Below are 17466 nucleotides of genomic sequence, written 5' to 3' on the forward strand. Positions count from 1 at the left end.
TGTCCTGCAAAGTTGATGTCCAACCTGCATTAGCTAACCTGGCTTTTGATTTGTTTTGTTTTTTTGTTTGTTTTGTTTTTTTAAATTCTGAAGACCTTAATTAGCTGGTTTAGGTGTGTTTGATTTAAGGTTGGAGCTGAACTCTATAGGACAGTGGGTGCCCAGAAGCAAGGTTAAAGAGCTAGGTTAAAATATACTTGTATACTTGTAAGTGTACTTTTTCAATACTTCTTGGGACTAAATTGACCCACTTTCTTTTATGAGAACATTAGTTTTAAGTGTACTTTAAGTGTACCAGTAGCAAACTAGTTGACGTCCAATTTTTTTCCTGTGTATGGCAGCTATACTGTTAACTATAGTAAAATTATAGGTATATTGATAGATTACTAGCTATCTAACCCACTTTTTAGTTTATGAAAGTACACACAAATATACTCTGATTATAAATTAGTATTATCATTTTTTTCAGTGGTGGACAGTAACGAAGTATTTTTACTTATTTGTACTTAAGTACATTTTTCAAGTATCTGTACTTTAGTCGAGTATTTTTATTTTGAGCAACTTTTACTTTTACTTTACTACATTCCAAAGCATAAGATCGTACTTTTTACGCCACTACATTTCATAAAACATATCGTTGCTCATTATTTTAAAATGAAGAAATCGTCAGATGCTCAGAGTCACAAAAGCGGCGTCCGATTCGTGCATGAACTGATTCTTTTCAATCATCCTGTTAAATCGGTTCACAAATCACATCAACAATTCATTCGCAAATTGGACTGATCGTATTGCAGCTGTTCTCGAGTCAACAAATCATTGATTCAATGATCCGTTCAGAGCGACTCTCCAGTGAATTAATTTCACTGTCTGAAAATTAGCCAAGAACGCGTACGCGCACGACTGATGGCGAAAAGTAAGTCAGCCTACTAATGTTGAATTTTAGGATGAATTATTGTAAATGAAAATCATATTTAGGTCAGTTTTTTTTAACTAAATCTGCTCTAAAGGGCGATCTGTTTAAGCCCACTGAAATGCTTTAATGCGGACAGGTGACAGGCGACAAGTGTCTGTTAAAATGTATTTGACATTGAATGATTCATTCAAAAGATTTGTTCAAAAACATTGATTCAACCAGTAATGAAACAAGTGAAGTAGTTATGAGTGAGTCATTAAATGATTCATTTTAACACATTTTATTAAATTAATTAATTAAATATTTTTAAATAGACTGCAGCAATTAAAATTTTGTCCAAATTATACACAATTTTGTTTAGTTGTCTATTCAGAATCATGGGAGAATCATGATTTCTATTTGAAAGAAAAAAAAAAAAAAAAAAAAAAAAAAATCTTGATTCTCATTTTATCCAGAATCGTGCAACTCTAACACAAATAAAAATAACACATGCACATTCATCTTCCCCGCTGCTGTAACAATTTTACAATGTTATGTATTTAGCCCTATATGTTTAGTCTGTTTTTATATTGTTTGTCAACACACATTACATAATATGTATTACACTAATCTTCCATCCATACTGACTAGTGCTGGCTATTTGACAATTCATAATCATTCATAATTATTTTGAGCAATAGGATTATATAAAATATATAAAATAAAATAAAATAAAATAAAATAATGTAAGTGGCCTATATATAAAATTACAAAATAAACATTCATCAATCAGTACTTTTTTACTTAAGTACATTAGAAATCAAGTACTTTTGTATTTTCACTCAAGTAAAATTGAAAAGGACCACTATATACTTTCACTTGAGTAATATTTTATGATACGTATCTGTACTTTTACTCAAGTATTTGATTTGTGTACTTCGTCCACCACTGTTTTTTTTTAAGAATTAAACATAATTTTTGGAATTTTTATACTGCAAGTATACTTGTAAATTGTAACATCATACTTATAGTTTACAATTTACACTTGTTTACAATGCATTTTAAATATACTACTAAATTTCTATTTAGGTATTATTTTTTTAGATTTGAAATACTGTACATCTTTAACTGTACTTGAAGTAGACTTACAGTTGACTTCTATGTCATGACTTCTAACTACTATCTTCTAACATTTACATTAATCATTTGATAAAATGCACTTATGTACATACTGTGCATGATTTTACTTTGTACTAATATTTTAAGAATACCTGCAAGTAATTACATCTGAATTTAATTTTATAATTTATAATTGTAATTGTAACTATATAATTTATAATTGTAACCTATACTTATACTTCTATAATAATAGTGTTGACCCTTTCCTTACACCTTAACCCAACCTTAAACTACCCATACCACCAAACCTGTGATAAACTTACCCATATCACATTTCAATAGCAGCAAAATTGTTTTGAAATACAACATGTAAAATGTACCTATTTTTTTACTGTTAAGTACATAGTAGTTAAATACATCTAATATAAAGTGTGACTGACACTCCATGCTATTTGACTTATGGTGGCCGAGAGAGCTCAATGCACCGCAACTGAAGGAAACACATGCAAATTGAAAAAACACCAGCAAATAAAGAAAACATCTTCATCAGTTTGACAACACATGTGCTGCAAAAGTTCACAGCACATGCAAATACAGAAACGCGCTGCAAAAGTTCACAACACATGCAAATACAAAAACGTGCTGCAAAAGTTCACAACACAAGCAAATACAGAAACGCGCTGCAAAAGTTCAGAACACATGCAAATACAAAAACATGCTGCAAAAGTTCACAACACATGCAAATACAAAAACATGTTGCAAAAGTTCACAACACAAGCAAATACAGAAATGCGCTGCAAAAGTTCACAACACAACCAAATACAAAAACGCACATGCAAATTTTCTTCCAAGATGGCGACGTGCACGTATGCAGCGGCTTTGCTCTCCTTGAAACGGTCTTCCTTGTGCGTTTTGTTTGTTTTGTATGCTTGTTTGTCAATCAGTAACTCGATATATAATCGCAATGTTCTGTTAAGGATCGGGGCATCGTGCTCTGAATTGGATTTTATCCGGAACTATCATAGCGAACAAATTCCGAAGGAGATCACTCATCCTGCAGGGTCTCCGTGGATTATTATAGCGGCTGGGAAACGCAGGAGGCGGCATAGGGAAAGGAGGCAGAAACGGGGCTGCCGAGCGGGAATACAAACAAGGCTAAAAAGAACACCCCACAAGCCTGCGCTGCCCAGCATTTTCTTTACCAATGCCAGATCGCTAAGCAACAAAATAGAAGAACTGGAGCTGGTAATCGCAGAGAAAAACATGGTGAAAGATTGCTCGATCATGATAATAGCTGAGAGCTGGCTTCATACTGGGATCCCGGATGAGGCCATTGCGCTAGCAGGCCACACAGCACTGGGCCGACAGAAATAGAGACTCCAGTAAGAGCAGGGGAGGAGGGCTGTGCATTTACACTAATAATAAGTGGTGTAGAAATGTTACCATCATGAACAGGCACTGCTCGCCACTTTTAGAGTATGTAACGTTAAGATGCCGGCCTTTTTACTTGCCACGGGAGTTCACGGTTATTGTTATGGCTGTGTACATCCCACCAAGCGCAAACACTAAGCTGGCACTGGATGTCTTGCTGTCAGCTACCAACAAATTACAGACTGTTTACCCTGATGCGATTTTTATCATAGCTGGTGATTTTAATCAAGCCAATTTGAAAACTGTCCTTTCCAAATTTTATCAATTTGTTACATGTCCTACAAGAGGACAAAATGTTTTGGATCATGTACAGTATATAGTAATATAAGGGATGGGTACACAGTCACTACTCTCCCCCACCTGGGTCAGTCTGACCATTTATCCCTCTTTCTCACACCTGCATATAAACCTCTCATCAGAAGAAATAAGCCTTCTGTGAGAACCATAAGAACCTGGCCAGAGGGAGCTTCTACCCAATTCCAGGACATTTTTGAGTGTACTTGAGACTATCCTCCAAAAAAAAAAACGACCCTATAGGTCGTTTTTAAACCACCTTATTACGACCTATATTTACGTTTTAAAGTCATGCAGAAAAATAATGACAGTGTCGTGTTACGTCTGTCGTCATGAAATGACGTATGACTGTCGTTACCAATCAAAATGCGTATTCATTTAAATGCAATGTGTGGACTTTTTTACACCATTTGTCCTATTTCCATTTAGCAAAACTCTTTTTTTTTTATTAACGACTACACCCACCCCACCGCTTAACCTACCCTCAGTGATTTATAGTGCACATACACTTTATGAGCACATGTGTTCCCTGGGATCGAACCCACGATCGCATGATCAGATTATTGCATATTGTTATATATATTGCAATGCTCTGCCAATTGAGCTATGCGAAACCCGAAATATGACGCAGATAAAAGGGAACAATGCATTAAAATAAAAGTGTCCTGTTGTCGATAGGGGCACAACTTTAGTAAACGTTCCTATGGGTCGTATTTCAGGGAAGTGACAAACGACCTATATAGGCGTATTGGTTGGAGAACATGTTGGTTTGCTTACAGAGCAAACAGGTCTACCGATGATGCTATCAACACTGCTCTCTACACTGCACTGAACCATCTGGAGTACCCGGGAACATACGTAAGAATGTTGTTTTTGGACTTTAGTTCTACGTTCAACACAATTATCCCATCCAGAATGGCAACCAAACTGTTCGACTTGGGTGTCAATGACCATATATGTATATGGATCAAAGATTTTTTAACAAAACGAACACAGACTGTCAGACTGGGGACTTAGTACTCCTCCACTCTGACACTCAGCAACAGGAGCTCCACAAGGTTGCGTGCTGAGTCCTCTCCTTTATTCCCTCTATACCCATGACTGCACACCAACTCATAGCACAAACGCACTGATAAAGTTTGCTGATGATACCACTGTGGTGGGGCTGATATTGAATGGTGATGAGGCTGCCTATAGGGAGGAGGTTGCTGAACTCTCAGAATGGTGTATCAACAACCTGTCACTCAATACCTCCAAGACAAAGGAGCTCATTATTAATTTCCGGAAACAAGAGGAGGAACTTGCCCCCCTGTTTATCAGGGGAGAAATGGTGGAGAGGGTGACCATCTTTAAAATTCTTGGCACATTTATTTCCCGGGAACTCACATGGACTGTCAACAACCTGTTGAAGAAGGCACAGCAGCGGCTGTATTTCCTAAGGACATTGAGGGAAAAAAAAAAAAAAACGGTCCCAGCAGCTGCTTGTGACCTTCTACCATTGCTCTGTTGAAAGTGTACTAACTTATGGTATCTTGGTGTGGTATGCTGGATGTACTGTGGCAGAGAGAAAAGCTCTGCAGAGAGTCATCAACTCGGCCCAGAGAATCATAGGCTTACAGCTCCCTTCACTTGAGGATGTTTACAGAACCAGATGCCTATGGCGTACCAGAAATATAATAAAGGATCCCTTTCACTCTGGCAATCATCTCTTCACTCTGCTGTCATCCAGAAGACGTTATCGATCTCTTAGGACAGATGATTGAATAGTTTCTACCCACGTGCCATCAAGGAACTGAATTCTAGTTAAAAAAAAAAAAAACTGGAGGACTGCTTTATTATTAAGCTACGGGTTTGTGCAAAAATGTTTTAATTAATATATTTTTTTATTGATTAAATTTAAATTTAATTATTTATACTTTATGTTCTTCTTGTCTATATTTTGTTTGTATACATGTTTTTATGTTGATATACCACTGAGAAATACAAAATTTCGTTGCACAGCTGTGCAATGACAAATAAATTATTCTATCAGAAACGTGCTGCAAATTCTCACAACGCAAGCAAATACAGAAATGCGCTGCAAATAGCACATACCAGGCCCGGTGATCTCAAGCCCCCCTCTGCGATGATCTGAATGATGATGATGATGATTAAGCTACTTTTAGAATTAAATTAATATTTTAATTTGCCCCGCAATAATTTATAGCGCATCACGCATAACACGCATAGCTGTAATAAGATTGTCCTGGTGCCGGGACTGACACAGACCACAACGAAAATGTTATAAGGGAACACCAACAAGTGCAAACCTGGCTGGGACCGCTTTAATGTTTACTCTTCAGTGGTGTGCACCTGAAAGGTGAGTTTTTTGTTTATCTTAACATCCTGATTGCATGTGCATTGTGAGCAGGCCTATTTGCAGCACGTTTCTGTTTGTGTTGTGAACTTTTGCAGCGTGTTTTTGTATTTGCTTGTGTTGTGAACTTTTGCAGCACGTTTCTGTATTTGCATATGTTGTGAACTTTTGTAGCGCGTTTTTGTATTTGCTTGTGTTGTGAACTTTTGCAGCGCGTTTTTGTATTTGCATGCGTTGTGAACTTTTGCAGTGCGTTTTTGCATTTGCTTGCGTTGTGAACTTTTGCAGCGCATGTGTTGTCAAACTGATGAAGATGTTTTCTTTATTTGCTGGTGTTTTTTCTATTTGCGTGTGTTTTCTTCATTTGCAGCGCGTTGAGCTCTCTCGGCCACTGTAAATTAATGTTTAACTTGTTCACAATTATACATTAGTTAAGCACAAACACACTAGTAATTAATGATTAACTTAACATAAAGTAAGGGCATATTAGCCATTGAAGGATCCACATTCATGTGATAAATAATCATTAATTACTAGCTTATTTTTGCTTAACTGAATGTACAATAAATGCCTTTTAGCTATTTACAAACCCTTTATTATTTTTGTGTAGTAATGTATTTAGCTATATTGTGATTCACCATCTATTAAGTTAACTGAAAAAAATATGGGTAACACTTTAGAATAAATCACGCTATGAAGCATTAGTTAAGCATTAGTAAATAGTTCATTATTTATAAAGCATTAATAGACATTAGTAAGCAGTTTATAAATACACCTATAAATGCTTTGTTCTTGATTTATAAGCATATCTATAATGTGTTTAATAAATGTATTTTCATACTTTATTAATGATCAATTTATCATTTCTAAATTAAGCATTACATTATTTACAAACCAGTTATTTAGGAGTTGTCAGTGGTTCATAAGATCATTTATAAAGTGTAAGTAAATGATTAATAAACAATTTAAATGTACATTTATGCATCTTATTATTTAGACATATAGTAATAGTTACTCAGTGTGTTAATAAATGCTTTATTAATACATATTCCTACTGTAATTCATGATTAATTCAGGTAGTTATAAAACATTTAGTAGTTGTCAGTTAACTATTGTGCAGTTATTATAAAGTGTTACCGACAATCTGACCCCCTATTCTAAAGTGAATAAAGATAATAGATCATAAAGATATTTGTATAATTTTCCTTTTACTATTTTATAGATAAATGTTATATCCCTAAACCCAAACGTAACCATTTTATAGAGAATATAAAATGATATACAACATAATGGACAGAAATATTTAGGAAAATTAAAATTTTATTAACACTATAGCATTAAAAAGATATTGAGCCACTCAAACCTCTAAACCTACTCATAACCATTTTTAAAAATATGTAGTTATAAAGAAAAACATCACAGATAGAAAAGTGTAATCTCAATAATTTCTTTATTAAGAAAATGTCAAAATCAGTTTCAGTAGTAGTCCGAATGATGATGTGTTGTAGTCGCAGTCCTCTCTGGTGATACGTAATAGTTTTGTATCAGGTACAGAGCAGAATTTAAGTTATTAATCTACAGAAATGGTATTACGCTTCACTTCACGGCATGTCGCAAACTGTGATAAAGCAGGCGAGAGCCAATGTACGTTTAATATCACTGCCCTAAAATGTGTTGTGTCAAGCTTTTTAAGGCGGCAATTTTTGAATTCATATCGATCGCGATTTGTTTACGGTCGCTGTTGAGGATGGAGATAAAGATTGCTGGATAAAGAATTGAATTTGGATCTGTTACTCGCAGTTGTAATGATTTGCTGGTGTTAGTTGTTGCAAGAACTGAGCGACAACGTTAAAAGATCCAAATGCAGTTTATTTGTAGCACAATCCATAGTCGTAGTTCATTAAACAGGCAGAAGGTCAGAGCACAGTAAACCGGTCCAATCAAACAAACAAATCCAGAGGGTGAGACAGGAACAAGAAAACCAGGACACAGGCAGATATCAAACACCAGGAACATGGAAAACAAGGGAAACACTCAGTAATGTTGTACAAGACAAGACAAGACTTTGCAACGAGACAAACAACTGAGCTGGTTTATATAGGGAGGGAGACACATTGATAATGAGGTGATGGGATACAGCTGCACATGATTACATGAATGACAAAGAATTGTGGGAAACTAAGTCCATGATGTGTGTCAGTGGAAACAGTGCCCTCTGCAGACATGCAAGGGCATTTGCAGCTGGTGGACATGACATAGACCCCCCTCGAAGGAGTGGCTTCCAGACGCTGAAACCGGTGGGAGGTGGATCGGAGGCAGATCCGGGGGAGGGAAGGTGGGCCAAGTCCATGCATAGGGAAGGGAACTGAAGACACAGGCAGGACAGAAACACAAGGCAAGGCAGACTGGGTAGAGGACCTGGGTGATGCAGGTTGGACAGAAGGCCAGGATGGTACAGACCAGACAGATGACCAGGGTGGTGCAGACCGGGCAGATGACCAGGGCGGAGCAGGCTGTGCAGGTGGCCAGAGCAGAGCAGGCAATGTAGGTGGCCTTGCAGATGGACTTAAATACCCCCACGGCGTCACAGAAGATCACCACTGTAGTCAGATATGACCTCAGCAGTGCAGTCTGGGCTGAAGATCTCCACGGTGGAGCAAAGGACCCCCAGGGCAGATCTGGCAGAACTGGCAAGTTAAAATCAGGCAAAAATGAAACACAAAACTTTATGAGGTTTACACTGGCCACAGAGGCTGTGTCCGAACAGGCAGGGAACTCAAGGGTGACCTCCGTGGTCATATCAAGGCAGACAGGGAGCTCAGGGATGACCTCCGTGGTCATATCAGGGCTAGGGTTGGGTATCATTTTAATTTTAGCGATTCCGATTCTGCTTATCGAATCTGGTTCTTATCGATTCTCGGTTCTGATTCCAATATTTTTTTTATGAAGAGAAAAAAAGAGCAAATACTTCAAAAATAATGTTTTTACCTTTTATTCTTGCCACATTTAGGCTATAACCAGTAGGCCGTAACTGTTAACTGTGACAATTCGCCTAATAATGAAATAAATAACACTTTCAATAAGGAATGATCAGAAGCAATTACAAACCAAAACTATTTAGGTATAACAAAAATACAACATAAAATATATAACAGGCAGTTGCTATTGGAGGCAGTAACATAAGAGAGATTAAAATGCAAAGTCAGTAATATTGAATACATTAGTACTCCACTAGGTGGCAACAAGTGACTGTTTAAAAATGAATTAGTCATTCAAAACGGTGGACCTTCCATTAACTAAACAAGTATTCATGAATAAAACAGAATTAAATAATTTTTAAAAAAGTGATTGATTGAATGAATGATTCAAAATAATATAGGCTAATTTTAAATAAACTAGAACATGTTGTCCTGTAGCTGCCCAAATGTATTTAATTGTGATCACTATTTTAAAAAATAAAGTAAACAAAACTGATTGTCAGTTTATCCAGAATTAGGCAGCTCTAATTCGAAGGTGAACGTCTTTTCATCTGTGTTTTGTACCTGAGTGTGAGATGCTGCATGTCACGTTTCCGCCCACTGCTGCTTTCTTCCACTCCCCACCAGAGGTCTCCGTTTCACCATTAAGACTTTTTCATTGCACACACGCAGTCACTTCACTCTGGACTACATTTCCCACAATCCCCCAGCTAGGCACTGATCACACTCACACCTGTTTCCTATCAGGAACCCTGTATAAGCTGCACTCCCTCAGACACACGTTGCTGAGTATTGTTTTGGCTTTCATTTGTATTCCGTGATTTTCCCTGTTGGCTTATTTCCTAGTAGATATCTTTCCACGTTCTGCCTTGCCTTTCTGTGTTTTTGACCCTGGACTCGCTCCTTGTTTTTGCTCATTCGCTGCCTGCCCTGACCATTGCCTGTATTTTTGACTACTCCTTGCCTTGCCTCTTCTGATTCTGTTTGCTGGTGTTTGACATCCTGCCTGTTTGACTTCGCTCTCTTTAATAAAGCTGCTTTTGGATCTATCACCCTTTCATTTCAATCGCCATCGTTACACTGCTATTGCTAATATTAGCTGTACCTGGTGCTTTGTAGCAGGACTCGCAGCTGGGAGAGTTACGCCGGTTTCTTAGGGGCCGTTCACATATCGCATCTTTTGCACACGTAAGTTCGTTATTTCAAATGTAGGCACATTATTTAAAATGTTCGTTACTTCAGTTGTTTTTGTGCCACACCGAGATGAAAACATCTCAACTTTTCATAATGCTGCAAGCGCACCGCAGGTCATGTGACAAGAACCAGCCGGTCAGCATCTGTCTGTCGCGCTTTGGAAAGGAGGAGAAAGCAGCCGCGCTTTCCACACGTTTTTAGAAGCGATGTGTGAACGCCCCTTGAACACAGTGCATTCCTTCAGATTAATGCAGTGTTGAAGCAAAAGTCAGTGCCGATTGTAATGAACTGCGCACGTGCGTGATGAGATAAGGTCTTTGTCGCAGGTCCTAGCAGATAGATAGAACTGTAAAATGCTCACTACCGTTCGCCGTGCGAGAATAACTGAAAAAAGTCAGGAATCGATAACCAGAATCGAAATGCGTGCATCGTATCGAATCCCCGGTTCTTTGAAATTTGGAACCGGTTCTAATATGGAACCATTTTGACTGAAGACACAGGCTCGGCAACCATCTTGTCTGAAGACACAGGCGGATTGGCCATCTTGTCTGAAGACACTGGTATGACGACCATGACAGCTGGAAGCTCTGGCATGGCAGCCATCTTGACTGGTGATTCTGGTGCAGGAACTACAGGACAGGAAGGTATATAAAGCACTGGCAAGCAACCATCAAAACTGGGCATGCTGGTGACTGTGATGGGCCAAGCTCTGGATTCAGTCTGTGGATTACAGCGGATTAAATTATGTCTTTTGTGAATTTGTATTGCGTTTTGGTGTATTATCTAGTCCTGTGTCTGAAAAAAAACGCTTTTTGTGTCCCACGGTGAACAAAATAAGTATTACATGATAAATAATAAATAAGTTAAACGATTACAGAAATGTTATTCATTTTAAGGTTTTAAAGTGTAGTTTTGTTTAACATAATCCTTTGAAACGAGTTTGCAGCAGAAGTTAAGAACGGAGCAAAAAACTTTTTTACATTTAATCATTTTTAGTGTTGTCAATATTGTGCGTTTCAGTGTATTAAAACGTAAGTAAATGTATGTGTTGTAGAATCACACTTTATGTAAAAATACACATTCTCGTGAGATCATGTTGCAGAATAACTAAACAAACCAAAAGTGTATAGTGTAAATAAGAACCTATCTTTAGAATAAGGAGTCAAATTGTCTTTATTAGTACTGTATTAGTGGCGGTTTAGCAATAGTTATTGGCTTATTCTGGTCAATAAACTTAAATATCACTCAATAAATGCCATAATTAATGAGGATATAATTTTAACTTAGAATAGGGGGTCAAATTGTCTTGATTATACTATTTTAGCAATCTAGAACTGCAAACCCAACAGTAATTAAACAATTACAAGCTTATTGTTCAGTTAACTTAATAGAATGGCACAGAAATATAATTATATCACTACACAAAAATAATATATGGCTTATTAAGTTGTAAATAATGGCTAGAAGGTGTTTACTGTACATTCAGTTTATCATCAATTACTAGGTTATTTTTGTTTATTTATAGCATAAATGTGTATATTTCAAATGTTTTAATAATTTGTGAAATAATAGTAGTGGCTAATATGCCCTACTATATGTTAAGTTAATCAGTAATTACTATTGTGTCCATGCTTAACTAATGCATAATTGTGAACAAGTAAATCATTAATTACTAGTTTATTTATGCTTAACTAATGCATAATTTCAAATGTAAAGTTAATCATTAATTACTAGTGTGTTTGTTCTCCACTTACTCCACCCCAAAGTTGATCTAAGTTTATAAGATCTCAAAGAAGCCAATATGTGTGGGGAAAAAATATTTAATTGACTACTATCAAAAGAGTAAAGTCAACTATGAGCCAAACATACTTTGAATACTTAATTATACTTTTCTGTTGTATACCTAAATCAAAAGTTTAAGTATCTACTTTATTTTGCAACGTGGAAGATATTTCCTGTTAAAGTGCAAAATTGCATATTAGCAGCTATAGGTAAATAACTAGAAAATTAGAACAATGTGCGGTAAATGGTGAAACTCTTTGTGCTACAAACCACTGTTTATAATCAAAATATATTAAAATAATATGATAACAAATACTAGTACTAGTACTAATACTATATAAATACTAATATCAAGCAACATAATGGGCTGTTTTTGTACAGCTAAAATAACTTTAAGCAGATGACACCAGAAGTTACAAATGGCCACACTTATTAAAAATAAGGTGGATAGTCCAAAAAATGTCTAATTTTGAATTTTTAAAATTCTATATCTCTAATAAATACATGTGAAAAGTGAAAAGTATTCTCTCTTAATTTTGGCTTGAAGTATACTAATAGCACATATGATTAAACTATTTTATAAGGATACTATACACACATCTTCCACAACTCCACCTAATTTCCAAGTTAACCCTTGACAATAAGTATAATATAAAATAAACACAGTTGATCATTGAATTAATAATCATGCTATTTCATTATTTTACACACTGAATCAGACTTTTTTTCTTATGCACATACCCTGTGTCTTCATAGCACATAATCGATCACTGGTCAATACAGGTGAGCTTAAATTCCTCTTGAACATGCCAGACTTGAAGAAAGAAAGAAAGAAAGAAAGAAAGAAATACAATATAATAATTCAATCTCTGTTTTACACTTTCAGTAAAAAAAAGTATATTTATAACAATATTTCTTAAATATTTTAAACCAGGTAAGCACAAATTATTGATAGATTTAACAGACTGATAAAATAACTTCCCTGGTTTTGTTTGTTTTGCTTTTGCTAGACTCTTGGTTTGAAGTTTTGCCTGTTTTCCACTAGACTATGAGCCGCGCCTGCCAGATTTTATTCTATGAATCCTACAAACAAGTCTTATACGTCCCTAGTCCAGTATGCCCAAATCCAGTGTTCCCTGTGGTCACAAGTTCAGTAGTCCCAAGGCAGCAGTGTCTGCTGCATCACCCTCTGAGGCAGCAAAGTCATCTGCTCCTGAGCACTCTGCCATGGCCGGGGAGGCACTCATCATTTAAGTCCGCTCTAGCCCTGGAGTCACCCAAGCCATTTGCTCACCCTGTCATGGCCATGGAGGCTGTGCCTGCCTGTTCTGTCACAGCCATTAGGCTATCCCTGCATGTTCTGTTACAGGCATGGAGGCCATCCTGTGTTTTACCTGTGTTTTCTGCCTGCACTGTCACGGCCAAGTGTGCTGTCTCTGTGCTCCCTGGGTGACACGGCCAAGTGTGCCATCTCTGTGTGCCCTGGGTGACACAACCAGGAGTGCCATCCCTGTGTTCCCTGAGTACCATGTCATCATGGCCAGGGGGCTTTGCTCACATAATCCAAATCTCCATCTGTTGGCCTGTTCTACACTCTCGCTGTCCCAACCTCTCCCTGGCAGTGTTAGGTAGCAATGCATTACTAGTAATAATATTACATTTTGCAGTAACTAGAAGAGTAACTAATTACTAATAAGTATATTGAAAATCTTACATTCAGTGGCTAGAAATTTTAATATTACTTTGATTTTGTCTAGAGAAAAGATTACATGAACACCACTGTCGAATGTAAGTTGTGACATTACATTACTTTGGCATTAAATGGCTTGCCCATCCAAATCCCTTTGATCCCGATATACATTATACCCACCTATTATCAAAAATCCTTTTAGAAAACAAAACATTTTCTTTTGACCAAACGTGAATTCTTTTGACAAAGACACATCATAAAATATAATTCTGAGTAACAGGTGAATTATAGCTACAATTAGCATCAAGCTACACATGACAATTTATTAGATTAATACTATCCTTTCACTCTAAACTCACTGTTAACCACCACTGAGTGTTTGTAATTATTTCTGATTGTAAGGATTTTGGTCATATGATGAGGCAGAAATATGTTGTCTGTAGGATTTTAGAATATGCTAATTGCTACACCTGCTTAGCATTTATTTCTCATGTAAACATCCTTTATTCTTATTAAAATAGCCTAAATCACATGGAAATCAAATACAAATCATATGCTGCCGTAATCATATATTTATTAGCTTCATGTTTCAAGTGGGTTTGTCTGGGTTTGTCATGGGATAAAAGACTCAAAAGGCATATGTTAGTGAATCATAGCAGAGTTTTATTGACAGGTTTGTAAAATGGAGACAGACAGGTAAGTAACGTAGACTATTTAGAGTTTGCATATGATGGATACTTGAATAACTGAGTATCCTGTTCAAGGTTTGTAAACAGATAAAGGGGACACACAGGAGATTTCCAGGGAAGTCTTACATGGGGAGCGTGGGAAAGGATTCGCAAGGAGATCTTTGGAGCACACAAGAAGCTTGGTAAGGAGAATAGAACAAGTGAGTAGTCCATAGTCCATAAATGTGACCAGTCAGACACCCCAGCAGAGTTGGTTCAGAGGCATTGGCTGAGGTGATCCTTTTGTCTAAGGACCACTGGATAGGACTCATGATGAAACTGGAGGGTAGAACTGGTTCAGGTCTGGATAGAGCATCTGCCTTCACATTCTTGGTTCCAGGACAATATGGAATAGAGAAGTTAAAGTGAGTGAAAAACAAAGCCCACCTGGCTTTTCTGGGATTAAGTCATTTCACCTCACAGAGGTACGCAAGATTGTGTCTCAGTCAAAATAACGAAAGGGTGATGGGCTCCCTCCAGTCAATGCCTCCATTCTTCCAATGCCAGCTTGATGGCCAAAAGCTCATGATGCTGATGTCATAATTTCTCTCTCTTGGGGTGAGCTTTTTAGAGAAGAAGTAGATGGATATGGATGGAGCTGTGATGATGTCCCCTGCTGCTGTGATGACACTGCTCCTACTCCTGTTGTCTGTTGTAGAAGCATCCACTTAGACAACAAATGGCTTCTCAGGGTCTAGATAGATGAGAAGTGGTGCACTAGGGAAAGCCTCCTTGAGCTTCTGCATGTCTTGTGTGGCCACTGGTGTCCAGGACAGAGACTTGGGCCTGCCTTTTAGGAGGTTTGTGAGGGATGAGGTAATGGAACTTAAGTTATGGATGAAGCAACGATATAGAAAATGGCAAAACCTAGGAGTTCTTTAACTGTGGTAGGAATTGGTAGGAAGTTCACAGCAATTTATTTACTGCACAGTAGCCGACGCAAAACTGCAAACCTCTGTCCTTCTTGGCCACAAAGAAAAAAACTGGAAGTATCAGGGAATGTAGAAGGGTGGATGTAGGCTTGCTTGAGAGCCTCTTCTACATACTCCTCCATAGCCTTCTGTTCAGGTATGGAGAAAGGGTAGATTTTGCCATGGGGCACTGGCTCACCCGGAAAGAGGTTGATGGCACAGTCCCATGGTCGGTGAGGTGGTAATTGTGAGGCTCGTTTCGGGCAAAAACCTCACTGAAGGGTGCATAATAAGCTAGGATATCCATGGATTGCTTTTCAACAGGACTTTCGGTGGAGGTGGTATTCACGGGAATCGCTTGGGGCTTGGAAACGAGAGGTTGAGGGTGTTCTGGAAGACAGCCAAGGATGCAGCTGTTCATCCCCATCCCCACTTCAGGACATCGCTGCTGGACCAGGATAGGATGGGATTGTGGGTCACAAGCCATATGTACCCTAGTATGATGCCAGTGGTGGAATTCTCCAGAACCATGGGCGTTTCTCAATACCAATTATGTGAAGTTTGGACTTGCGTACTTGGTAGTTTCGACTTGCCAAGTTCGACTCAGGAGAACTAACTCCCAAGGACTGGAGGACGCAAGTCCAGTAATTCTGCAATTGGTACAGCAGCATACTTGATAGTTATCTCTGTATTTATATTTTAGGCAACAATAAAATAAAATCATAAAACACCACTCTGCCTCTTTTCGCTTTATTTAAAAAATCTTAAACATATTAATTTTACGTTTGGACCAGAAACAGCAGTCCCTCGAGGCCCACACCCGGTTTCAACAACTGCCGTGCCTCACTAACTTTCCAGACAGATCGCTGTATTCTACCTGACCAGCTTGAACAAGCAATGGAAGGCCCTCAGGGGAGTTTCACCAAGTTTGTGGAGTGAGTGCTGGAGAACTATAGAGCTAGCAACACCATCTGCCCAGCGAAGAATTCCAGCCTCACTCCCACCACTCCAGAGTCTTGTCCCGTAATGGTCGTCATTCCAGAGTCTCATCCCATCATGGCCACCATGCCTGAGCCCTCAGCCAAGATGGCTGCCATGCCTGAGCCTGTTCTTGAGAGACAATTTCCTGAGCCTATTCCCGTGAGAGAATTTCCTGAGCCAGTTCCTGTGATAGAATTTTCTGAGCCTGTTCCCGAGAGACAATTTCTTGAGCCTGTTTCCGCTTCCTGATCTCCATGTTGAGATCGAAAAGGCATGGAAGAACCCATATTCGGCTCATATTCATCGACATCAGTGGGCGAATTTTGCTGATGTTGAAGGATTGAGCCAGCATGGGTATGTGTCGATGCCTCCTATTGACGAGACAAACTATCTCGTCACGGTGCAGGCACCGACACTGAAGGCTCCGGTCCTGCCTTCTAAGCCCCTTAAGACCACCTCTCGCTTAAATGGCAGGGCATACGCGGCAGCGGGTCAGGCCGGGGCGGCCTTACACACCATGGCGGTGTTACAGGCCTACCAGGCCGACCTGCTGAAAGATCTGGATCAGAGGCAGGGTCTGTCCCCTGAGGCGGTAGAAGAGCCGCGCCGCACCACGGATCTCGCTCTCCGGGCCACCAAGCAAACCACGGATGGTGGCCACGGAGAGGCATCTGTGGCTGAACCTGGCGGACATCAGGGAGAAAGAGAAGGGCTTTCTTCTTGATGCCCCGGTTTCGCCTTCGGTCTTTTGGCACGTCCGTTTATAACCTGCATACCGCTCAGATCTGAATCTGGGCCCAGACAGACAGGAGGTGATGGCCCGTCTCGATTTGAGGATCGTAGACAGGGCCAAAAGTCCAGCGTGGCCTCTCAGGCACCTCCTCCTCCACGGAGCAGGTCCCAGAGAAGGCGGGACTCACGGAAGAAGCTGGATTTGAGAGAGGTGATCGATCGCAGATGCCAGCAGCGTCAGTAATCCATCACCTCTTTGCAAGGGCAATTTACATCTGCCCTCTCCTCTTCTTCTTCCATCTCCTGTGGTTTTTTGATTCAAATGTAACATGCTCAGACGCTACTTACAGTCAGGCTGACGGCTGGGCCGATGATGAA

The 17466-nt window shown here is 38.8% G+C and overlaps 1 protein-coding gene across 3 annotated transcripts in view; it reads right to left on the reverse strand.

Annotated features, from left to right (window-relative positions):
- Positions 1 to 17466, reverse strand: part of LOC127501088 (SH3 and cysteine-rich domain-containing protein 2-like) — a 240555-nt gene that overhangs the window by 84182 nt on the left and 138907 nt on the right. For all 3 annotated transcript variants that reach the window (XM_051872876.1, XM_051872875.1, XM_051872878.1), the window contains exon 4: positions 12788 to 12860. In XM_051872876.1, coding sequence (XP_051728836.1) covers positions 12788 to 12860 — 73 coding nt within the window. The remainder of the gene's footprint in view (positions 1 to 12787; positions 12861 to 17466) is intronic.

The sequence above is a fragment of the Ctenopharyngodon idella genome, chromosome 19 (assembly GCF_019924925.1).
Source record: "Ctenopharyngodon idella isolate HZGC_01 chromosome 19, HZGC01, whole genome shotgun sequence".
NCBI classification, from domain to species: domain Eukaryota; kingdom Metazoa; phylum Chordata; class Actinopteri; order Cypriniformes; family Xenocyprididae; genus Ctenopharyngodon; species Ctenopharyngodon idella.